Source organism: Notechis scutatus, chromosome 3 (assembly GCF_049901735.1).
Source record: "Notechis scutatus isolate UNSWTSFEM ecotype Mainland chromosome 3, rNotScu1.2, whole genome shotgun sequence".
Classification (NCBI taxonomy): domain Eukaryota; kingdom Metazoa; phylum Chordata; class Lepidosauria; order Squamata; family Elapidae; genus Notechis; species Notechis scutatus.
In genome coordinates, this window is record NC_142011.1 from 208639559 (window position 1) to 208665544 (window position 25986).

General features: G+C 47.9%; 1 protein-coding gene across 1 annotated transcript in view; it reads left to right on the top strand.

The window, feature by feature from the left end:
* The window catches only part of ZC3H3 (zinc finger CCCH-type containing 3), a 233021-nt gene that overhangs the window by 2577 nt on the left and 204458 nt on the right, over positions 1–25986 (top strand). The window contains exons 2-3 of the mRNA XM_087962274.1: positions 1880–3296; positions 4913–5082. Coding sequence (XP_087818400.1) covers positions 1880–3296; positions 4913–5082 — 1587 coding nt within the window. The remainder of the gene's footprint in view (positions 1–1879; positions 3297–4912; positions 5083–25986) is intronic.

Consider the following 25986-nt stretch of genomic DNA (forward strand, 5'->3'; position numbering starts at 1 on the left):
GGGAGGGCGTGGTGACGTAGTGGTGAGAATGCAGTATTGCAGGCTGACTCTGCCCACTGCCAGTAGTTCAAGCCTGGCCGACTCAAAGTTGACTTCCATCCTTCCAAAGTGGGTAAAAAGAGGACCCAGATTGTTGGAGGCAAGAGGCTAACGCTGTAAATTGCTTAGAGGGGGCTGTGAAAGCACTGTGAAGCGGGTATATAAGTCTAAGTGCTAGTGGTAAGTAGGAGGGAGGGAAGGAAGGAAGGAAGGAAGGAAGGAAGGAAGGAAGGAAGGAAGGAAGGAAGGAAGGAAGGAAAAAAGAGCCATGGTGGCATAGTGGTTAGAATGCAGTATTGCAGGCTGACTCTGCCCACTGCCAGCAGTTCGATCCTGACTGGCTCAAGGTTGACTCAGCCTTCCATCCTTCTGAGGTGGGTAAAATGAGGACCCAGATTGTTGGGGGCAAGGGGCTGACTCTGTAAACCGCTTAAATGGGCTGTGGAGTGCAGTGTGAAACAGTATATAAGTCTTAATGCTATCGCTATCGCTATTCCTATGGTCATATGATCCAAATTCGGACTCTTGGAAACTGACTTGTATTTATTGTCAGAATATATTCATTAACTGGCAGAGACATGGTTAACAAAGTCAGCAAGTGAGTAAGCATGGCAACAGACCAGCCAATGGGAGCTGATACCCCGGGGTTGGTTTGGTTCTGTGTGCTTTGCTGAGAATTGAAACTGAAACTTATTTCTGCTCTGACCTGGAGTTGTAAGTTGTCTGCTTCTGTTTGTGTTTGCTTGTAACCTTTCCATGTTGAAAGAATCTACCAATGGTATTGTAAACTCTACTTATGTTATTAAGTTTATAAAGAAGTTATGATCCTGATGAATCAGTCATCTGTGTGTTTTCTGGACTTGAATTTATGCTGCAAAATCTAACTTTTATTACGATTGCTGTGTCCCAGGGTCAATTTTCTGACAAGTAAACTCAATGGGGAAGCCAGATTCACTGAGCAACTTACTTACAACAGCTGCAGTGATTTTCTTAACAACTCTGGAGAGCCAAGGCCGCAGTGTGTTTCCCAGCACATAAAAATGTTTACATGCATCTTCTTAAGCAGGCGGGGGTGGGCTGGAACAGTGGTCACCAACCGGTGGGCCAGGGACCACTGGTGGTCCACGAGAAAATGTTGGTGGTCCGCAGAGAAATGTCCCCCCCAAAGCAATTAATCCAGGCTGTGTGGGAACACAAGGTTGCGCCGCCCACATGGCCTGTGGGAACACAAGGCTTGTGTCGCATTGTGAACAACACGAGGGAGTGAGGGGAGGGGGGAAAGGGCGGAGGGGGGGAACTCGCCCCACTCGCCCCCTGTGCCTGGACTGGCCACCAGGCTGCTTCTGTCCGCTTCTTTCTTCTTCTGCTTTTGGCTGCACGCAAGGAAAGCAGCCAAAGTCTTTCTTTCTCTCCCTCAAACTCTGCCAGAAATGAGTCTTTGGGACCCTAAAAGGCCTCCTGCTGCAAGAGGCTGCGCCAAGTCTCACAAAGACTCATTTCTGGCAGAGTTTGAGGGAGAGAAAGACTTCTGCGGTTTCTGCTGCTTTCCTTGCATGAAGCCAAAAGTCTCTCTCTCTCTCTCTCCCTCCCTGAGAACGGAGCTGGAGACAGTATCCTGCAATCCCAAACAAAGAACGATCGATTGGTAGGAAAACGGGGTGGGGGATTTTCCTGCAGACTTTTTTGGGGATTTTCCCAGGGTCCACAGGATTTAAAATTATGAGTTTGGTGGTCCTTGAGGTCCAAGAGGTTGGTGACCCCTGTTCTAAGGTCTACTTAAGCACATGGGGTGGGCTAGAAGACCTCCGAGGTCCCTTCCAACTCTTGTTCTGTTTTTCAGGCCTCATCAATGACCATAAAAACGCCCATGGGAATGCGCCGGTTCCTCCCCCGCCTCCTTCGCGTTCCAGGTGGAGGAACCCTAAACTTCCTGCCTTCGACAGCCAAGCGACCTTCAGCGCTAGATACGGCCAGCAACCCTCCCGAGATTTCCCGCCCGGCCAGGCCAACGCGACTACCTGGAGGAAGAAATACTCTCTAGTCAACGCTCCGCCTAGGCCGACCCTGTCTTCGGCCACCAGCATTTCTCCGGGGACTTCCTGGGCGGCCCAGAGCTGTGCCGGTAAGGAGGCTCCCGAGCCACCGCCGATACTTTTGGAAGCAAGGCCCCACTCCAGCGCAAAGGCCAACCTTGGGCTGCCAGCTGACTCCGTGGCGAGTGACGCCGCCGGCTCAGGGTTTCCGACGGACTTTCCAGGGTCAAGAAAGTCCCCGTCGTCTTCCAGCCGAAGCCCGTCCGCGGCTTCTTGTCCTCTGTCCGCGGACTCGGGACACAACCAAGAGGTGTTCCACCTACCCCTTTGCAAAAGCCTGGCTATGGGTGGAAGTAACCGGCCGGAGTCCGGTCCGAAAAAGCCTGTCGGGGGGAGCGTGCTGACCCCCAGCTTAGGCCGGACTATCAGCGAGGGTGCCATTACGTTGAAATCTGAGCCTCGCCGGTGTCTCGCCTCGCCTGAGCAGGGGGCGAGGTCTCTCCCCCTCTGGAAGAAACCAGCATCCCAGGCTGCACCCCTGTGTGGCTCAAACCGCCAGCCCTCTCCTGCTGGGTCAGTCGAGCTCAGCTCCCCCAGGAACGTGGCCCTGTCTGGGGGCTGCAACCCTTCGGGCGAGGAGGCATCGGCCTCTTCCAGTTCTGGGACGAGTCTTCCCGCAAACAAGTCCGCCCTTTTATTGGTCCAGAAGCCGTCTTCCTTGCCGGTTACCGGCAGGTCTTCCCGCTTCAGGGGAGTCAACTACACCTGGGTGGCAAATCCCGGCAAATCCCCGCGAAGCGTGAAGCGGTGGGCCGTTTCCAGGGCCCCCGAAAGCACCCCCCGGTTCTCTGCCTGCGTGGCGACGGCCTCCCCCAAACTACAGTCCAGGGGAGGGCCTCTCGAACTGGGGGCCAAGCCAAAGAAACCCGCCCCGCATGCGAAGCTGGCGGCTTCCTCCAGCCAGTACAGGTGGAAAGCGGCGAGTGCGAAGTCTGCCCCTTCCCCCTTGGCCTCGGTCTTCACTTGGAAGCGGAAGGAAGGGGTTGGGCCCGGTGAGGCCTCCTGTGTGGGTGCCAGCACCTCCGTCCAAGCACTGAGGCGGGTCCCTCTCGGACAGGGCAGCCTTGCCCAGGGCAGCCCGAGAGGCGTCTTGGGAACTACCAGCTTTTTAAATTACAGACTGAGGAGCTGGCCGAAAATCACGAAGAGGAAAGGAAGCGCCAGGTAAGTTCCTGATGCTGCTAGGAGGATCTTTGTCCCCCCGTCCCCCCCCTTTTTTTTCCTTTTAACTTTGGTTGCTCATCCTGGTTATGAAAGGGAGTGGAGAGGACTGGACTGGAATGGAAATAGAATAGAGGACTGAAGAATAGAGAAAAAGGAAGAGGAAATATGGAATAGAATGCAGAATAGAATAGAATATAGAGTAGAGGAATGAAGAAGAGAATAGAAGGACGGGACAGGATAGAGTAGGATAATGAAGAGAGTAGAGAGGATAGGATGGAATGGAATGGAATGGAATAGAGGAAAGAAGAGAAGAGAAAAAAATGAAGATAATATAGATATAAAGATACAGAGATAAGAGGAATAGAATAAGAATAGAAGAATAGAATAGAAGAATAGAATAGAATAGAATAGAATAGAAGGAAGAATAGAATAGAAGGAGATAGAATAGAATAGGGAATAGAATAGAAAATAGAATGAAAAAGAATAGAGAATAGAAAAGAATAGAATAGAAAGAATAGAATATAGAATAGAATAAAAGGAAGAATATAGAATAGAATAGAAGGAAGAATAGAATATAGAATAGAATAGAAGGAAGAATAGAAATAGAATAGAATAGAAGAAGAATAGAATATAGAATAGAATAGAAGGAAAGAATATAGAATAGAATAGGAAGGAAGAATAGAATATAGAATAGAATGAAGGAAGAATAGAATATAGAATAGAAAGAAAGATAGAATAGAAGGAAGAATAGAATGTAGAAAAAAATGATGTAGAAGAAGAGAAAGAAGAAGAAGAAGAGAGATAGATAGATAGAAGGAAGAATAGATAGAATAGAATAGAAGAAGAATAGACTATAGAATAGAATAGAAGGAAGAATAGATAAGAATAGAAGAAGGAAGAATAGAATATAGAATAGAATAGAAGGAAGAATAGATATAGAATAGAATAGAAGGAAGAATATAGAATAGAATAGAAGGAAGAATAGATATAGAATAGAATAGAAGGAAGAATAGAATATAGAATAGAATAGAAGGAAGAATAGAATATAAAATAGAATAGAAGGAAGAATAGAATATAGAATAGAATAGAAGGAAGAATAGAATATAGAATAGAATAGAAGGAAGAATAGAATATAGAATAGAATAGAAGGAAGAATAGAATATAGAATAGAATAGAGGAATGAAGAAGAGGGGACTGGATAGGATTGAACTTTGCAAAAGTTATGGATTCTGCAGGCATATCCAATTTAGCAAGATGAAGGGGAAGGCTGGGTTTCTGGTCCAGAACACCTGGAGGACTTTCAGGTGAGGGGAACATGTTGGAATGCTGCCTTGTGGCCGGAGCCACGTTTAGAGAACAAGTGTGCTTGGAGAACAAGTGCGCTTGGAGAATAAGTGTGCTGGAGAAGATCCTACCCAGGTGGTTTTATGCGGTGCTTGCACTTCGCTCCCAGAGAGCATTGGGGCTTTCATGAGGGGACCAATGGCCATTTGCTTCTGTGGTTTGCGTGATATGCACAAGGCCTTTCTGCGTGGCGCCTTTGCAAGTTGCACCTGTTGGTGTCCGAGGCGCCTTGCGGTGAAGGATACTGACCGGCGTTCTGCTTCTCCTTCCAGCTCTCCCACCCTGCTCCTGAAAAGCCGCTACTGCCTCCGGAAACGCCACGCTGCACGGGGAAGGTCCTCTCCCACCGCCCGGCGGACCGGCACAAAGGGCCTCGTGCAAATCGGCAAGCACCGGTTGCGCCGGCTGCCGGCCTCTCGCGCTCCTGGTTCGCCCAAAGAAGGTAAGCGATGCTTTGAAGTGGGAGATGCTGGCTGGCTGGGTGGGTGACGGTAACAAGTTGGACCTGCTGCCCTTGGCTCTGGGTGGATGGCCAAGCCACGACTGTCACGCGCCAAGAGGCCAGCTATTGTGGTTCTCTCAGGTGAGTTATTCTCGTTCCTATCTGAACATTGATTTTTTTTAAAAGAGGGTCTCTAGCCAAACAATCAGGACCAGCGAGGGTCTTTTCTCCCATCTTCTGGAGGGCTGTAGCTAATGTTCCTGGAAAGGCCGGGGGTCCTGGATGTTGCAGTACCCCATTTGGTGTATTTTAAGGGTGGGGATAAAGGGTGGGTTGTGTTGTGGCCTGACAGGGGCCGGCGGAGCTGGCAGCAGATTTGGACAGTGAGGAGGTTGGGGAAGAACATGGGCCAGTCCCGGAGTCTGGGGAAGGCTTTGACGAGGGCTCTGTGTCGGAGGCAGAGATGGGGTCAGGGCCGTCCGACAGTTAGCTGTCTTCGGAGTCGGAGATCAGTGGGGAAGAAGAACAGCTGGAGCCTGTTCCCACTGTGCGCATGTGCAGAGCTGCCAAGAGAAGGGGCAAAGCTAAGGAACAAGGGCTGACTCGGGAGCAAAGCCACAGGTGGACGGTGAATGGGCCCTCCCAGAGGGAATAAGGAGAAGCAAAAGGGGAGTGGGGTTTGCAGGAGGCAATTAGTTCCAATTCGTTAGGGTGAAGATCTGTTCCTGACTTCTTGCCAAGGCATTGCTGCTACAGTGTGGCGTTTGGAAAATACTGGCCTGGCAACTCTCCCAGCCTGATAAAGATCTGTGGTTGTGAAATCTCTTGAAAGACTGTTTTGCTGGGATTTTGCTGGAGAGGAAATTCATTGTAAATTAAATAAAAGGGGTTTATCAGGACGAAGACTTGGCTTCATCCTGTTGGGGAAGCCGAGGTCAGAACAGGTTGCCTCCTGCTTCCGAAAAACCTCGTGATCCATTTTCAGGGCAGATTTGATTTAAATCACAATTTGAATCACGGTTTAAATCACTAGTCAAAAAAGGCTTGATTCAAACCAACTCGATTTAAATCCTAATTTTTAAAGAGCAGCTGTCACCTCTGCTGTGAAATTGTGTGAATGCACCCATGCAGGGTATGTTATCTCAGCTTTGTAGAGCTTGGATTTGTGGAATGAGTTGACCCAAAAATGTAAATATTGCAGAATAGACAGCCTCGTGCTACACCACTAAGCTCCGTTTCACACTGAATAAATCTAAATTATTAATGTATCTTAAACAGAAAACTCTCTAGGTAGATTTTTTATTCCAAAAGCATTTTGTTAAAATAAATTTGATTAAAAATGTTTTAAAGAAAATCTTAAATTTTAAGAAATCTTTTTTTTTTTTTTAATTTTTAAAAATCGATTTTTATCCATTCTGTCCCTATTCGGGATTGAGCTGTTGAAAGTTATCTGAATTTTCAGAGATTTTGGACATGCACATTTGGAGTCTCGGCCGATCACTAATTGGCGGTGTGGGGGCTTTCTACGGCTTGTGGCTTATGGTTTGCTGACACCCACCTAGGTTCTGAGCTTGGGACGTGACTCTTTGGCTCTCGGTTGCCTCGGCTTTCTTTGCCTGACTGGCCTGTACCTTAGAGAGGAAGAGGATGGGAGGAAGAAGATCCCTCTGTCCCTTGAGTTAGTTGGAGGAGCAGGTGTAAAATAAAAATTAAAAAAAAAAACCCTCATCGCTGAGCGTTTAGGCAGCTCGGCATCTTTCTGGTAGTTTTGCAGCTTTTGAAAATGTTGACAATTTCAGAAAGCTGTTGGAAGATCTGGCGCGCGAGGCTTCAAAGACAGATGTGCTTTGCAGTTGTTTTGCCTGCTCTTTATTTAGTTTACTCCCCGCCGGCTGACTCTTGACTTCCTCATAAACAGAATTGCGAGGCGGGGTGGGGTGGGGGAGAGAGAAACCAAGTCTTTCACTCAGCTTTTTTTAAAAAAATCTTTAAATGGGAGGGGGAAGAAAGATGTCAGCTTTGGAAGCCATATTGAGACCAGATGCTCCCACACTGCCACATTTTGAGCCTAGGAAAATGGGAGGGTGGAATTTCTGGGAGTGTATGTAGTTAGACAAAATAGCATTTTTTTTTCTAAGTCAAGGTCATGTTGTGTCTGCACCTGGGTGAGGGGAGGCCTCAAGTTGGGACGATGGTGATTGGGGCAGGTGATGCGATGATGGGTACAGGGGATGGATTTGTAATTTTTTTACTTGCTGCAAGGAAATTCGGAATTTCAAGATTCGGGGTTCCTCAGTTGTGCCAGTTTAACTATCCAAAATAAAAGGAACTTTTGAGAAGCTGCCTGTCTCGGAGTTATTGGTTGGAGTGGAAGTTTTCTGGAATGGTAACGTTAGGCTGATTGAAGAATATTCAGCCCACCCAACGCACCTGATAATAAGGTCCTGCAGGTAATTTGAGTAGGGCCTGTTTAGTTGCAACAGCTAGCAAGCTGCTAGGTGCAGCCCATTCCTGGCCCTGCCTCCTTCTCTTCCTCTTTCTCCTCTTTTTCTCCTTCCTTTACTTCCTCTTCCTCCTTCCCTTTCCCTCTTCCTCCTCTTCCTTTTATCTTCCTCTCCTCCTCCTCCTCCTCCTCCTCCTCCTCCTCCTCCTTCCTCTTCTTTTTCTTTCTTTTTTCTTTTATCCTCCTGCTCCTCCCCTCTCCTCCCTTCTTTCTCCTCCTGCTTTCCCTTTCTCCTCCTTTCTTCCTTTTCTTCCTTCCTCTTTTCATTTATCTTCCTCCTCCTTCCTCCTCTTCCTTCTTCTCTTCTTCCTCTTTCCCTTTATCCTCCCTTCTTCCTCCTCTTCTTCTGATTTCCCTTTATCCCCTTCCTTCCTTCCTTCTCTTCCTTCCTTCCTCTTTCCCTTTATCCTCCTTCCTTCCTTTCCTCTTTCCCTTTATCCTCCTTTCTTCCTTTTCTTCCTTCCTCTTTCCGCTTATCCTCCTTTCTTCCTTTTCTTCCTTCCTCTTTCCTTCTCCTCCTTTCTTCCTTTTCTTCCTTCCTCTTTCCGTTTATCTTCCTCCTCCTTCCTCCTCTTCCTTCTTCTCTTCTTCCTCTTTCCCTTTATCCTCCCTTCTTCCTCCTCTTCTTCTGATTTCCCTTTATCCCCTTCCTTCCTTTTCTTCCTTCTCTTCCTTCTCTTCCTTCCTTCCTCTTTCCCTTTACCCTCCTTCCTTCCTTTTCTTCCTTCCTTTCCTCTTTCCCTTTATCCTCCTTCCTTCCGTTTCTTCCTTCCCCTTTCCGCTTATCCTCCTTTCTTCCTTTTCTTCCTTCCTCTTTCCGTTTATCTTCCTCCTCCTTCTTCCTCTTCCTTCTTCTCTTCTTCCTCTTTCCCTTTATCCTCCCTTCTTCCTCCTCTTCTTCTGCTTTTCCTTTATCCCCTTCCTTCCTTCCTTCCTTCCTTCCTTCCTTCCTTCCTTCCTTCCTTCCTTCCTTCCTTCCTTCCTTCCTTCCTTCCTCTTTCCCTTTATCCTCCTTCCTTCCTTTTCTTCCTTCCTTTCCTCTTTCCCTTTATCTTCCTCTTCCTCCTTCCTCTTCTTCCTCCCCTCTCCCACTTCTTCCTCCTCCTTCTCATCTCCTCCTCTCTCCCCCTTCTTCCTCCTCCTCCTCCTCCTCCTCCATCATCATCACCACCATCATCATCACGTCGGGGGCCTGCTCCAGAGGCCAGAGCAGCGGGGCGACTTGCTGTGCGTCCCCCCCCCCGTCGCCCCCGCTTCAGCCGAGGCTCACGTGACACCTCCTCCCCCTGACCTGTAGAGGGCAGCCTTGCCCCTCCCTGTTTTCCTGGCCCACCTTTCCCTGGTAAATTGATTGCCTAATTCGCTCTTTATGTGAAAGAAAGCAGATACCGAGTAATTTGCAGCAATAACCTGCTATTGCCGGGCCAGTATCAAAACTCCCCTGTTCATTTCAAGTGGAAGATAAAACACTAATATATAATTATCCTTGCAAATTGGATTGTTTTAAATAACCAAAAGACTGCGTCCCGGAGAACGCTATCCCATTTCCCTTGAGTTAGGAGAGAGCCGTAATTGCGGCGTTCAATCAATTTGCCTGGCATTAGAAATTCCATCACCATCAACATTAAGCTATATTCATGGTGATGGCTAAGAGCCGGCCCATTTCTCCTCTTTTCCTTAACTGGCAAAATTAATCAGGGAAAAGATTTTAAACATTTACCCGTGTGAAAGAGGTCAGCCCCTGCCACTATATTGCTCAGCAGATAAGGGGGCTAATAAAAAGAAAATTGAATTACTAATGATCACCAGGAACCGAGTATATAAAAACCGGCAATCGCTCGCTTCAGGAGGAAAGGAGAATCAATTTTCTTCGGACAAGGTGCACTCGGGGTGTATTTTTGTGTGTGTGTGTGTGTGTGTGGTTTCTTTTTTTTTTTTTTTTTTAAAAACTTGGGCGCATATTATCAGCAATTTAATTTGAAAGCGCATAAACAGGAGGAAACCGTTAGGAAAATAATGAGCCTTTAGGTGTAAACTGCTACAGGATATATGCCGTACACAATTTATTTGGCACCACAGATAATCACTTTAATTGAATTCAAAACTGCATTGTTCAGCAGGGCCGGCGGCCTCCCCTTTCCCCCCCCCTTTCTTTCTTTCTTTCTTCTGCCGGTGGGGACCGCGAAATATTATACAGAGGTGCCGCGTCCTTCCCTGGTAATGCCTCCCGCAAGGCAACGCCACGTGCTGCCCCGTTCATGCGTGGAGGTGGGCTGGGGTATGGCGTTGCCGTTAAAAAGCGGGGGGAGTTTCTGCGAGCAGCGGGATCCTCCTGCCTCTCTATGGGAACCCACGATTCCCGGAATCGGTGGCCGGTGGTCCCTTTCTCCTCCGGGGCCGGTGCTCTGAATGCACCGACTTTCCTGCTGCCTCTGGTGGGCAATGGGCCCTGGACTTATGGGGCATCCAGAGGCGGCGTGTTTCGTGCGTGTCAGAAGCATTGAAGTTAAAATAAGGCATATTATAAGACGGAGGTCATCGACCTTTCTAGCAGTAGAGTAGAAGATAGAAGATAGAATTTAATAACCAGAACGTAGAGGGGAATATAGAATGGAATATAGAATGTAGAGTGGAATACAGAATATATAGAATGGAATACAGAATATAGAATGGAATATAGAATATAGAATGGAATATAGAATGTAGAGTGGAATACAGAATATATAGAATAGAATACAGAATATAGAATGGAATATAGAATATAGAATGGAATATAGAATGGAATATAGAATGTAGAGTGGAATACAGAATATATAGAATGGAATACAGAATATAGAATGGAATATAGAATTTAGAATGGAATATAGAATGGAATACAGAATATAGAATGGAATATAGATTATAGAATGGAATATATAATGGAATATAGAATGTAGAGTGGAATACAGAATATATAGAATAGAATACAGAATATAGAATGGAATACAGAATACAGAATGGGAATAGGAATAGAATAACTTTATTGTCACTTTGAATGTATACTAAAATGAAATTTCGTTGCATACAGCTCTTCAAGGGTCACCCCCTCCCAATATACACTACATAAGCATGACAAAATAAAAGGATAATAGAATAGAATTAGAATAGGACAGAACAGAACCTTTGAGATCTTCTAGTCCAACCCCCTGCCTAGGCAGGAGACCCTATACCATTTCAGACCAATGGTGGTCCAGTCTCTACTTCAAAACTCCCAGTGATGGAGCATCTGCAATTTCTGGTGGCAGGCTGTTCCACTGGTTAATTGCTCTCCCTGTCAGGAAGTTTCTCCTTAATTCCCAGTTGCTTCGCTCCTTGATGAGTTTCCATCCGTTGCTTCTTCTCCTGCCTTTCAGGTACTTTTGGGAATAGGTTGACCCCTTCCTCTTCTTTGCAGTAGCCCCTCAAGTATTGGAAGATGTTGTCAGGTCTCCCTTACTCCTTTTCAAGAAATTAGACATACCCAATTCCTGCAACCGTTCTTTGTAATCCCAGCAACCGTTCTTCATTTGTCTCTCGTTATTTTGGCCTGCAATGCCAGGGATGGCTTTCCTGGAAGACAATTTTTCCACGCACTGGGAGTGGGTGGGATGGTTTTGCATGCAACCTAGATCCCGTGGACACACAGGTGAAGCTTTGCTCATTCACCCACCGCTTGAGCCACCCGGTTCCTAACAGGCCCTGGCCCTGGGGGTTGGGGACCCCTGCTGTAAAATTTAAAATATAAAATTCAAGATTGAAATATGTACAAATTAAACCGATCCCGCCCAGAATGCACCCTGTTTCCCTGAAAATAAGACCCAATTGGAAAATAAACCCCATCATGATTCTTTAGGATGCTCATACCATAAGCCCTACCCCCGAAAATAAGCCCCAGTTAAGATTGTCAGCCAGATGGACACATTTGGAACCCTATTTCCCCCAAAATAAGACCTAACTGGAAAATAAGCCTTTAATGCATTTTTTCGAGCACAAATTAATATAAGACCCCGTTTTATTTTGGGGGGAAACACGGTAGCAACATGAATTGAAGCAGAGTCCAGAGACGTTGTCCTCTATTCAGGTGCCTTTAGATGCCTTCAGGAGACCATCTCATTGGTTGCTAATCTCCAAAATAGCCAGGGGTGTGCATGCACCAGCCATGCGCGTGTGCAAAAGAACGAACGGGGAAGATCTTGCCCTTCGGTCGCGTGTGCCTTTTTTGCTTTCTCACCAGCCTGGTGTCGGGAGCCCGGGCTGTGTTAAGTTGCCAGAATCCCAGCGCGAGAACGCTTATGTTTGTTGTGTGCTGAATTAGCAGTAATTTTAATGCGCTCCTCCGTCCTCCTATGCTGTCTCTGGACCGCACAGATAAACAAGATTGCTCTGTGTCCGGCCTGCCATTAAATCTCTCTTATGAACGCAGATGAAACATATCGGGTAGCAGCACGCCTTACGAGGGTTGTTTTTTTTTTTAAAAAAAAAACCGCATCGTACTAGAGGCTCGCGAGGTTTCAGGTTTGGAAACGAGGGTGCAGGGGACGCCCGACGACAATGCCTTGAGCTTGTCCACAAAAGAGGAAAACTTCGCGGGTTTTTCAGTCGGAGTTTCCCAGCCAGAAACCTTCGGATGTGTCAAAGAATTAACTCCTCAATTTCCTAAAGGTTTGGTCTAGTCACATCACATCTGGAAGACACTTGGGTGGGGAGGGTGGGAACAGCCAGAAGTAAGATGCTTAGGGCTGGACCCAAATGCCATAAACAAAGGTGTACCAGTCCGTACGATTTCTTAATTTTTAGGACAACTTTAGTGTGTGTGTGTGTTTTCTCAAGTTTTCGCGGGTACTTACATGTATGGCATTCAGCTTTGTTCGGGTATTTTCCCACGTCATTGTAGTTGTGCTTTGAAAGTTGTAGCAACGTACGAACACAATACAGAAGCCTGATGATGCCAGATGAGATTCTGCCGAAACGTTGCTACAACTTTAAAAGCACCACTACTATGACGTGGGAAAATACCCGAACAAAGCTGAAGGCCATAGATAGATAGATAGATAGATAGATAGATAGATAGATAGATAGATAGATAGATAGATAGATAGATAGATAGATAGATAGACAGACAGACAGACAGACAGACAGACAGACATAGAAATGCTCCTCACGCATCATCACAAAATCTCCAGAACCATAAGGCCTACAAACTTGAAATTTGGCATGTATTGGCTTCTAGGGGCTCACTAAGAAATGATTTTTCGAAATGACTATTACAGCATTTAGAGTATTTCCTATATTGTTATTGTTATTGTTGTTATTGTTGTTGTTGTTATTGTTGTTATTGTTGTTATTATTATTATTATTATTATTATTATTATTATTATTATTAACACGCTCGGATGCCAAGGAGTTCTATTCCCCCTCCCCACCTGGAAAGAAATCCCTTCCAAATGCAAAACACAAGCAGAGGGAAGAAGTTTTGGTTTCAGTTTCAGTTTCACAGCAGCAAGCAGCTTTAGTACAGAACAGTTGAGCTAAACCACGCCCAGGCTCCTTGCTGTCTCCTTCTTGCTCACACAACAAATACTCTTTCAGTTTCCAAACAGCCCTCAACTCTCTCACACTGACAGGGACGCTAGCCAGATGAATACCGATGGATGCTGGTAGGCAGAGACAGAATTTTTTTCTCCCTTATTTCCCTCCCCCAAATCGAAGCCCTCACGCATCATCACAACATCTCCAGAACTGTAAAGCCTGAAAAATTGAAATTTGGCAAATATCTTGGCTTCTAGGGGCTCACTAAGAAAGGATTTTTCCAAATGACCATCACAGCATTCGTATTATTTGGTATCTTGTTATCATTATTAACACGCTCTGATGCCAAGGAGTTCTACTCCCCCTCCCCAGCTAAAAAGAAACCTGCTCCAAATGCAAAACACAAGCGGAGGAGAGGAGTTTCGGTTTCAGTTTCAGAGCAGCCCCAAGCCAGCTTTAGTACAGAACAGTTGAGCTCAGCCACGCCCAGGCTGGTGCCTTGTTTAATCCAGAGCCTTGGTTGTTGGAAAGCAAGTCTTGGTTTCAAACTTCCGGTTTCAAAACACGTGTCTCACTTTCTCCCATCAGTTTTTAGAATTTGAGTCCCGAGCAGGGGCCTGTTAGCACCCTTCGACATGACGGGGATCCATTCTTCTTGATAGAGGTGACAGAATTGGAAGGGACCTCAGAGGTCTTCTAGTCCAACCCCACTCACAGCAGGAGAGACCCTAAAAGCCAACCCCCCCCCCCCCCCCCAAAAAAAAAAAAAACAAAGGAAAGAAAAAAAAAGGAAGGAAAAAAAAAACAAGAGAAGAGCCCACAAAAAAAGAGGGCCCGAAGCCCACAGCCCACCGGACCGGGGGCGGGCGGAAAGGAAGGGAGGGGAGAGAAAAAAAAAAAAAAAAAAAAGAAAAAAGAGGAAGGGGGAGAAAAGGAAGGGGGAGGGAAGGGGGGGGAGGGAAGGGGGGAAGGAGGGGGGGAGGAGGGGAGCCGGAGGAGGGGAGGGAGGCAGAAAAAAACACAAAAAAAAAAAAAAAAAAAAAAACCAAAAAAAAAAAAAAAAAGGCGGGGGGGGGAACCATTTCTGACAGGTGGCTGTCCAATCTCTTCTTAAAACTTCCAGTGATGAAGCATCCACAACTCCTAGAGGCAAGTCATTCTGCTGATTAGAAGAACAGAATTGGAAGGGGCCTTGTAGGTCATCTAGTCCAAACCCCCCGCCCAAGCAGGAGATCCTACACCATTTCTGACAGATGGCAGTCAAATCTCCCCTTAAAATCCTCCAGGGATGAAGCTCCCACAACTTCCGAAGGCAACTTCTGTTCCACGGGTGGATTGTTTTCACTGTCAGGAAATTCCTCCTTATTTCCAGGTTGAATCTCTCTCCTTGATCAGTTTCCATCCATTATTCCTTGTCTGGCCTTCGGGTGCCTTGGAGAATAGCTTGACCCCCTTCCTCCTCTCTGGGGCAGCCCCTCAAATATTGGAAGATGCTCTCCTGTCTCCCCTGGTCCTTCTCTTCCCTAGACTAGCCAGGCCCAGTTCCTGCAACCATCCATCGTATGTTTTATCCTCCAGTCCCCTCATCATCCTGGTTGCTCTTCTCTGCGCTCTTTCCAGAGTCTCAAAATCCCTTTTTTACAGACTGGATACCATACCCTGAAGTCTTACCCAGGCCTTATAAAAATACTGCAGTGCATTACAATAGAGAGGCATTATAATGATTGAGCTTCTGCGATGGTCATGACTATTTTTCAGTGCTTTTGTCATTTCAGACGGCCACTAAATGAATGGCCGTAAGTCAAGGAGTTCCCGCAGTGGCTTCCATGCAGCCGCTTCTCTGGGCCTCTTTCTCTCAGGTGGGCGAAGTCCCGTTTCCTGCGATATCCCTCTCCTCGCCTTGGTGGCCAAGGCTGCTTGCTGATTCAGCTGGTTGCCGGGCGTCTCCCTCCCGGCCTTCGCTTGCAAATGTTTCCTTCATCGCTATTCCGCAGAGGCCATTAGCCCGTGAGGCAGTTCCGCTGTTTGGCTTCCCTTTGCAGCCCTGGCTTCGTGTTCGAGAGCCGTGGCTTTAATGGCGTGGGGACACGCCTCCCTGTGAGAGGAAGCCAATGAATCAGAAGAGAGCTGGAAGGGACTTTGGAGGTCGTCTAGTCCAGTGGTCACCAACCCGTGGGCTGGGGACCACTGGTGGTCCGTGAGAAAATCTTGGTGGTCCGCAGAGAAATGTTCCCTCCCAAAGCAATGAATCCAGGCTGTGCGGGAATACAAGGCTGCCCGGCCCACATGGGCCATAGGAACACAAGCCTTGTGTCGCTTGCATTGTGAACATCAGGAGGTAGTGAGGGGAGGGGGGAAAGGGAGGGGGGACTTGCCCCACTCACCCCACGCGCCTGGCTAGGCCACCAGGCTGTTTCTTTCCACTACTTTCTTCTTCTGCTTTTGGCTGCACGCAAGGAAAGCAGCAAAAGTCTTTTTTTCTCTCCTCCAAACTTTGCCAGAAATGAGTCTTTGGGACCCTACAAGGCCTCCTGCTCCAAGGGGCTGCGCCGGTGCGACAAGTCCCACAAAGACTCATTTCTGGCGGAGTTTGGGGGAGAGAAAGAAAGACTTCTGTTGCTTCTGCTGCTTTCCTTGCATGAAGCCAAAAGTCTCTCTCTCTCTACCCCCGAGAACGGAATTGGAGATGGTATCCTGCGATCCCAAACAAAGAATGATCGATTTTGGATTTTCCCAGGGTCTCTGGTCTTCGGGATTTAAAATGATGAGTTTGGTGGTCCCTGAGGTCCAAAAGGTTGGTGACCCCTGTTCTAATCCAGCTTCCTGCTCAACCAGGAGACCTTGTCCTAGTGGTGGCAAACCTTTTCGGCACCAAGTGCTGAAATGGGAATGCGCAGGTGCATGTGTGCACGCCGGAAACCGGAGGATAAGCTCCCTGATGCATGTGCTTGGGAGTGCCGGAAACCAGAAGTTTAGTTTTCCGGTGCACGCATGCATGCTGGCCACCTGCCCTTCTCATTTCTAATGCACATGCGCATGGGAAGGACCATCTAGCTGGCATGCACATGTGCGCCAGGGAGCCGGTTTCTGGCTCTCCTGTTCGAGGACCAACTGGCCAGCCCGCATGCGTGCACTGGAGCCTGAAAGAGCAACGGGCGATGGCTGGCATGCCTGGAGAGATGGCTCTGCGTGCCACTTCCGGCACACGGGGCGTAGGTTCACCATCAGAGCTCTAAACCATTTTAGACAAGTGGCTATCCAGCCTTTTCTTAAAGCCCTCCAGTGATAGAGCACCTGCAACAATGGTGGCTAACCTTTTTGGGCTCCTGTGCTAAAAATGGTGCTCGTGCTTGCGTGCTTGCACTCGCATGCCAGCACCCAGAAGGCAATGCATGTACCCCCATGTGCCCCCTGCGCATGCGCGCACAATCCCCTCCATCGCCGCCCTGGCCCCTTATCTGCACTGCATCTCACAGCTGATTTTTGACCCGTTTGAGGCCTTTACCGCCCTCCCAGAGGCTTCCTGTATTCCGGAAATACAGGAGGTGATGAAACAGGCCTATTTTTCGGCCTGCAAAGCCTGCAGAGGCCTTCCTCAGGCCTCCGGGAAGCCAAAAAAGGCCTCAAACGGGCCGAAAATCAGCTGTGAGGCGCGCGCATGCGCAGTGAGGTAAGTTTGCCTGTGGCTCGCATGCCGGCACAAATGGCTCTGCGTGCCACCTTGGCATTCATGCCATAGGTTTGCCATCACGGACCTACAACTTCTGGAGGGAAGCGGTTCTGCTGGTTCATATTTCCTCCCTGTTAGGAAGTTTCTCCTCAGTTCTAGATCGCTTCTCTCAATACTTAGGTCACCTTGAGGGCACAGGTAAACCTCCAAGTGGCCTCAACGACCCTGTAAAAGGACGCAAATGACCAGCTCTGTCTGCAAGGAGTATCAATCCTTCCATTCCCCATCACGGAGTCAGAGGTGAAGAAGCTTCTTGGATGAGAAGCGAAGCGTCTCCAAAGAAAAAAAAAACAGAAAGTCCAGTTGCCTCTTGGAAAATAAATAAAATAAAAAGACATCTTTGAGTATTCAGCAGCAGAAGATGGACTTGTTGCTCATTTTCAGAGCATCTTTTGCAAACACTAAATCGGAGCCCCGAAGAGCACCAGACTAAAGTTCCTGAAAGTTTTCCCTCTCGGCCTCTGAATGACAGTTTAACGCCGGCTATCTCCGCCAGGAGTTATCGGCTTAGCGAAAGAAAGGCTCGAGAGAAAATTCAGCGGAATCCTTTATCTTGGGGGACGTTGAGTTGTTGACTGGGTTAAAAGTGCGGCTTTCCAATTTAGGAATATGAGGCCAAAGACGATACTGCATCACCCTCTCCCTCCTCTCCCTCTCCTCTGGCCCTGCACATAATTTTCCCCGTGGCCAGATTTCACCCTTTGATTGGTGAGCTTAATTTCCTGAGGGGCAGTAAAACAGGCCCCACGTAATGCAGCTACTTCGGTAAGATATAAAAGGGGGGAATGTTTTATGGGGAACGAGTCACCTTATCAGGAGGCTGAATCGAGCAACGGAGGGAGGGGTTGAGCCTGGTGGGCCATTGGGAGCATCAAGCAGATTTAAACCTTCACCTGAATATGGATACAGTCCTCCACTCACAACAGTTCTCTTAGTGACTGTCCAAAGTTACAGCGGCACTGAAAAATGTGACCTATGACCGTTTTTCACACTTACGACCGTTGTAGCACCCTCCCCTGGGGTCACGTGATTTACATTCGGAGGCTTGAGGCCTGACTCATATCTATAACGGTCGTGGCGTCTCGTGCTCATGCGATCCCCTTTTGCGATGTCCTGGCCACCCAACCCAGATTCACTTAACAACCTGAGGACCAACTTATCAACTGCAGTGGTTCCCTGAACGATCGCGGGGAGAAATAGTCATAAGATGGGGCAAAATTCACTGAACGAATCTCTCACTTAGCAACCTGAATTTGGGGCTCAATGGGGCTGGTCATAAGTTGAGGACTGCCTGAATTGCTATCAAAGCCATGTGTCAGGGTTCCAAGTAATACACCCATAGCAAACAAAACTCCGAGGCTGGGAATTCCTCAAAGAATAGTTTTATTGGACATATCGCATTGGCACAGATCTGGTGAAAACCGACTCTGACGATTCCCGTGGTTTTCACCTAATTAAAAGTAACATTTTCTCCTTCCCCAAACAGTCACGTGGTCTAATCCAGTGGTCGCCAACCTGTGGGCCGGGGACACTGGGGGTCCACGAGAAAATTTTGCTGATCCACAGAGAAATGTCCCCCTCAAAGCAACTAATCCAGGCTGCGCGGGAGCACAAGGCTGTGCCGCCCACATGGCCTGTGGGAACACAAGGCTTGCGTCGCTTGCATTGCGAACAACACGAGGTAGTGAGGGGAGGGGAGGAAGGGTGGGTGGGTGGACTTGCCCCACTCAACCCACTCACCTGGCCTGGCCACCAGGCTGCTTCTTTCCGCTTCTTCCTCCTGCTGCTTTTGGCTGCACGCAAGGAAAGCAACAAAAGTCTTTCTTTCTCTCCCCCAAACTCCTCCAGAAATGAGCTTTTGGGACCCTGCAAGGCCTCCTGCTCCAAGAGGCTGCACCGGCAAAGACTCATTTCTGGCAGAGTTTGGGGGAGAGAAAGAAAGACTTCTGCGGCTTCTGCTGCTTTCCTTGCATGAAGCCAAAAGTCTCTCTCTCTCTCTCTCCCCCTGAGAATGGAGCTGGAGACGGTGTCCTGCGATCCCAAATAAAGAACGATCGATCGGTAGGAAAACGGGGTGGGGGATTTTCCTGCAGACTTTTTGGGGGATTTTCCTAGGGTCTCTGGTCCGTGGGATTTAAAAATATGAGTTTGGTGGTCCCTGAGGTCCAAAAGGTTGGTGACCCCTGGTCTAATCAGGGTTTTGTCCATTGGTGGGATTCAGCCAGTTCACACCACTTCGGGAGAACCGGTTGTTAACTTTCTGAGCAGTTTGATGAACTGGTTGTTGGAAGAAATCATTAGGGCAGAGAACTGGTTCTTAAATTATTTGAATCCCATCACTGGTGCCGTCCTGTCGCCTGTTGTGACGTCACTCTGCCTCTCCCTGATCAGGTGTAAGAACGACCTTGGTTTCCAGGAGAAAGTATTTTGTTTTGGCTACAAAACCCCGGCTATCTCTATTGCCCCCTCCCTACCCTTCAGCTTCAGCGTGGCAACACTGAAGCTTCAAAAGGGCTTTGGTCAGGTCAGCTTCAGGGTTGAAGCTGTTGTGCATGCATTCCTGAAATGTACTTGCAAGGAAAAAAATCACCCTGGAATACTGCCGAGAAAGTGACAAAAGAAGGTTGTCGCAGGTTTTCTGCCGCTTTGGGTAAGGAAACATCTTTGCAGCCTGTGGGAAAATAAGGGGGGGGGGAAAGAAAAAGAAATAGAAATGGTTGAGTGGCTGTGGCTCCTTTCGCGAAAATGCTCGATTTTTCAGGATAAGATTGTTATTTTCTCGGTGCCTAAACGACAGTGCCTAGCTTCTCCCTCCCTGATAGAAAGTCCTTACAGAGAGTGGTGAGGACAGTGGAGAAGATGGTAGGAAGCTCCCTTCTCGTTATTCAGGATGCTGCTTATATAAGTGTTACGTGCTTGGAGCTCAAAACATTGTTAGAGACCCCACACACCCACGTTATGGTCTGTTTCTGTTGTTCTGGGAGGAGATTTTGAAGTCTTTTTAGCAGGACTACCAGATTCTGTAACAGTTTTGTTCCCTGCTAGGCCATCCATCTGGTAAACTCGCAAGATTTGTTCTGGCCATGCCCGTGTATACATCCGAACTAGACTGCGTTGTTTCTCCGTGTCATAGAATATAAGTGGGTCTGTGCATAATTTTGTATTTATTTATTCTGTCATGTTCATGTTGTATCTATTGGAGGTGGTGACCCTTTGAGAGCTGCAGGCAGCGGAAATTTCATTTTAATGCATGCCATTCAGTGTACATTCAAAGTGACTTAGTTATTCTAAGTCTCACTTAACAGCATAACTTTTGGCCTCAGTGGCAGCTGTAAGAGGACTACCCATATTAACCAAGCCGTTGTAGACCTACTACAGCAAGTAGGAGGTCTTAGCCGGTCAGCCCCTTCCTTGGTGCTGGAGTGTCAGTTGTGTTTTATTACCCCCAAACCCTGCAAAAGGGCATTGGAGCAGTTCCACAACCCCCCTGAGGCGTTGCTTTCCTCAGGAAATATAAAAAAATACAAAAATAAAAATAATGCTGAATTAGACCAGACGAGGCCAAAAAGGCTACCTTGTTCCTTTCCTCTTGCATAAATTATCCTTTCCTCTTGCATAAATTATCAGAAGAGTCAGAGGCTGGCTGTTCTCAATGTATGGTTAGAGCTGTGTTAATGAGCTCTTCCCTAATCATCCCTGAGTTTTGACTACTTTTAGGGCAGGGAGCGGTAATGGGCTGTGGGATAGTTGCTTCTAAACGGCAGCTAACAGTATGCATTTTTTGTGTGTGTGCGTGGGGAGGGGCTGACTCCCTTTTCACAACTTGCCTCCGGAAGTTGCGGGCACGCCGTCTCTGAAGGTTTTTAACGAATGTTTGTCTGAAACGGATTTCCTGCGGGTTGGACTAGAAGACCTCCGAGATCCCTTTCCAACTCTTGTTCTTTTGTTATCTCGTCCTGCCTGGGAGGGGGGGGAGAGGCTGGGGAGCTTGTGAGCCAAGGGTGGAGTTGGTACAGCTGGCGGAAAGGAAGTAGTAGGCCACACCGTGTCCTGCGTCCAACCTGGCGCCCTCTCCAAATGCTCCCAAGATCCCAAGGCAGTCGGAAGATCAGCCAGGGAGGAGCCTCCCCCTTGGCCATGCGTGTTCAACCGGCCGCCTCTCACTCCGAGGGACCCTATCCACGCACCTTAAAGCAGGGGTCTGTCTCCAACCTTGGCCACTTTTAAGCAAAGCTGGCTGGGGAATCCTGGGCGTTGAAGTCCGCCAGGCTTAAAGTGGCCCAAGGTTGGAGACCCCTGCCTTCAAGGGGAATGCGTGACTTTGCTGGGAAGACTCATCTTGGGGACTTCTCTCCCTGCAAGGTAGACCCAGGATCGTGGCCAAGGATTGGTCAGCTTTAACCACGCTGCCTCTCCCCTCTTTGGAAGAGCTTTAGAGCTCCCACTGCCGCAAGAAAGTTCAAAACATCCTCAAAGATCCATCTCATCCTGGGAACCCCCTTTTTTTTTTTTTTTGGAACTATTACCAGCTGGCAGACGGTACAGGATAATAATAAAAACAAGGACAAATAGGCTGAAAAAAAACAGCTTCTGTCCCAGGGCAGGAACTCTCTTGAATTCTACTGTATGGTGCAATATTCATGCAATATTATAGGGGTTTCAACTCAATTGTCTAGAATGTGTGTTTGTGTTTATTTTCATAGTCCTAAGGTACACCGAAGATTAATTTTAATATTTAAAAAAAATATTTAATAAGAAATATTTAATTTCATTGTACGAGGTGAAATGACAATAAATTAAACTAAACTAAAACTCCGTCCCCCGAAATCCAGCTGCCATTTTTTCCCCCCAGTGGAATCATTTTGTCCCCAAATTCCCTCTCGTTGTTGAAATGTCCCCTAAGGATCCACCTGAGGACAGGTGGTGCTGTCTAAGCAGAGCGGCTGGGTTAGCCGCAACGAGGTTCCACCAAAGGTTAAAATCAACGAGGGGACGGTTTAAAATGGGCAGGAGCGCCATTTTGTAGGTAGCAGCCATTTTCTAGCAGCTCTCACGACCCGATCTATACCTCTCATAGACAGTGTCCTGCCCCTGGCGGAGACGGACTCTGAGGAAGAGGAGGAACAGCCAACAGGGAGTGGGAGTGGGGCTCCAGAGGTGGTGGAGGAGGCTGGGGAAGGGCGGAGGCCGGCTGAGCAGTTAGAGGAGGATCCAGGCCCATCCCCTCTCCATCCTAGGTCACGCAGGGAGGAGAGGATCAGGGAAAAGCGAGGTCTACTCAGGAGGAGATTAACATGATCCTCCTCGTGGCTTGCAGCTGGGAGCTACGTATATAAGTTTGCAACTGCGTAGTCAGAATTGCTGGAGTCAAAGTTTAGTGTTTACTTTGAAAGAGGTTTATCTTTGCTGGCATTTTTTCCCATGGACTCTCCTCGGTTATCTTCCTGGAATGTATGATTAATTATCTTGGCTTGCTTCGGAACTCGCGGTCAATGCGGTTTGTTTTGGTTTTTCTTTTTGCCTCATTATTTCCTTTTGTGACTTTAAACTGTGCCTAATAAAACAGTGAAGTTAAGTTGAAGGCTTTACGGGACTTTAATGTATGTTTGGGGTTTGGGGTTATTTTGAGAGACTACAGGTCATCACAGACAGTTCAAGGACTTCCTGACAACAGCCGAGATGAGAGGCAATGAAGGGAAGGCGTCAAGGAGTCCCTTTGGCCACTGACAGCGCAGGGCATTGACTCCCTCCGATCCCCGGGACGGGAACCTGGAGAAGGAACGAGGCAGTTGATCCTTCAACTCAGATGCAAACAGATCCAGTATTGGGTGACCAACTCTGTTGGAAATTTCTTGAAAAAGAAGCGGATGCAAAAATCCACTCTGCCTGATCTATTGTGGATCTGTTTAGCCAATCTGTCCGGACATTTTGTACATCCTTGACGTACGACCACAATTGAGGCCAGAATTTATGTCGCTAAGTGAGGCGTCTGTTAGGTGACTTCGGTCCCGTTTCACCAACGTTTTCTCACCACCTTCACAAAGCGAGTCATCTTAGTTGTTAAGCGGATTTATGCCCAGAATCAATATAGCGGATCTCGCTCAGGCAGGATAGAGGTGCTTTCGACTTACGACCACAATGGAGCCCAACGTCTTGGTTGCTTGGTGAGATATTTGTAAAGTTTTGCTCCCTTTGACAGCCTTTCTTGCTGCCGTTGTTAAGTGAATCCCTGCATTAGTCACACGGCTGTGCCTTCCCTACTGACTTTTGCTTGTCGGAAGGTCGCAAAGGGGGATTGCGTGACACCCTTCCCCCCCCAAGGACACTGCGACCGTCATAAATACAAGCCAGTTGCAAAGCATCAAAATTTAATCACATGAGCCCAGGCGTGCAGCAACAACGGCCGTTAAGTGTGAAAAAACGCTCCTGTTTTCAGTGCTGTTGTAACTTTGAATGGTCACTAAATGAATAGTTGTAAGCTGAGGACTACCTGTGTTGAGGATTTGGTTCCTCAGTATCTCCTCTCTGATTTCTCTCTTCCGTTTAACTCCATAATAAGGGCTCCATCCCTCCCACCCATCTTAATTACACAGACTCCGGCTAGTCTTTTTCTTGAAAACCTCCAGTGACAGAACACCCACAACTTGTGATGACCCAAAGGGGCGTAAAGGCAACCCACTCAAATAAGCAAGGAGAGTCCCTTTATTGTCTCCAACTTTGCCCCCAATGTCCAGGTTACCTTCGGCTGGAGAAAAACCTCTCCCAGGAACAGCCTTTAAGTGGAGGAAATTCAGTCCAAAAACAAAGTTACTGTACATACAAACTGTAACTAAAAATCCAAACAAACCACGCTGCGGTAAATAACTGGACAGGACAGGAGAAGGAATTGCAGACTTGAAAGGCCAGCGAAACACAGACAGTTGGGAAGACGCCAGGAACCCACGACAAACAAAGATAACTCAGACGGTTTGCTCCCAGCAACATTGCTAAATGTAGCTTCCCTTTTTAAACACTGTGTTCCCAGCTGCAGCTAATGAAGGGAATCAGGGCCCTTTCCTCCCCTGTAAGCCATGCCACCCATGTTGCTCCCTTCTCCATTCCTCCCCGCGTGCTCTGGGATGAAGAGGCGGTGGTGGGCCTGCGTCTTCCTCCGAATTCCCTCTGCCTTGCTCCACCTCTCCCCTGCTCTGCCCAGCTTCCCCAGTTTCCTCCACAGCCAACGGAGCCACACTACCCCTCCCTGTCAGCTGCTCATCTTCCTCCTCCGACAGGGGCGTGACACAACCTCTGGTGGCCAGCTGTTCCACTGGTTAATTGTCCTCACCGCTAGGGAGTTTCTCCTCAATTCCAGGTTATTTTTCTCCTTGATCAGTTTCCATCCATTGCTGCTTCTCCTGCCTTTCAGGTGCTTTAGAAAATAGGTTGACCCCCTTCCTCTTCTTTGGGGCAGCCCCTCAAGTATTGGAAGATGTTATCAGGTCTCCCCCAGACCTTCTTTTCATCAACTAGACATACCCAATTCCTGCAACCGTTCTTCAGATTTGCTTCTCTCCTTGATGAGTTTCCATCCGTTGTTTCTTGTGCCTGCCTTCTGGTGCTTTGGGGATTAGGAATTAACCAGTGGAACAGCTTGCCTTGAGAAGTTGTGGGCGCTGGAGAGTTTTCAGGATCAGAATAGAGAGGGAAGGGACCTTGGAGGCCTTCTAGTCCAGCCCCCCGCGTAGGCAGGAAATCCTGTATCATTTCAGACAGATGTCTGTCCGTCCAGTCTCTTCTTACAATCCTCCAGCGATGGAAGCACCCACAACTTCTGGAGGGAAGCTATTCCATTCCTCTGTTTATCTCCTTCTACAGATTAACAGAGGTGGAAGGGACCTTGGAGGTCTTCTAGTCCAGCCCCCTGCTCAAGGAGGAGGCCTTAGACCAGAGGTCTCCAATCTTGGCAACTTTAAGACTTGTGGACTTCAACTCCCAGAATTCTCCAGCCAGCAACCTTGGCAACTTTAAGACTTGTGGACTTCAACTCCCAGAATTCTCCAGCCAGCAACCTTGGCCACTTTAAGACTTGTGGACTTCAACTCCCAGAATTCTCCAGCCAGCAACCTTGGCCACTTTAAGACTTGTGGACTTCAACTCCCAGAATTCTCCAGCCAGCAACCTTGGCCACTTTAAGACTTGTGGACTTCAACTCCCAGAATTCTCCAGCCAGCAACCTTGGCCACTTTAAGACTTGTGGACTTCAACTCCCAGAATTCTCCAGCCAGCAACCTTGGCCACTTTAAGACTTGTGGACTTCAACTCCCAGAATTCTCCAGCCAGCAACCTTGGCCACTTTAAGACTTGTGGACTTCAACTCCCAGAATTCTCCAGCTAGCAACCTTGGCCACTTTAAGACTTGTGGACTTCAACTCCCAGAATTCTCCAGCCAGCTGGCTGGCCACTTCTAAGACTTGAGTCCACTTCAACTCCCAGAATTCTCCCTTAGACCATTTCAGTCCAGTCTCTTCTTAAAAATCTCCAGTGATGGAAGCTTCCCACAACTTCTGAAGGAAACCTATTCCATTCCTCTGTTTCTCTCCTCTACAGATTAACAGAGGTGGAAGGGACCTTGGAGGTCATCTAGTCCAACCCCCACCCACCCACCCACCCAAGCAGAGCTGGCTGGAGAATTCTGGGAGTTGAAGTCCACAAGTCTTAAAGTGGCCAAGGTTGGAGACCTCTGCCTTAGACCATTTCAGTCCAGTCTCTTCTTAAAAATCTCCAGTGATGGAAGCACCCACAACTTCTGAAGGAAACCTATTCCATTCCTCTGTTTCTCTCCCTCTACAGATTAACAGAGGTGGAAGGGACCTTGGAGGTCATCTAGTCCAAACCCCCACCCACCCAAGCAGGAAATCCTACACCATTTCAGACAAGTTGACTGTCCAGTCCCTTCTTAAAAACTCCCAGTGATGGAGCATCCATAACTTCTGGTGGTAGGCAGTTCCACCGGTTCAGTGTCCTCACCGTTAGGACGTTTCCTCCTTAATTCCAGGCTGCTTCTCTCTCCTTGGTGAGTTTTCACCCGTTGCTTCTTGACCTGCCTTTGGGGTGCTTTGGGGAACAGGCTGAACCCCCAACACCC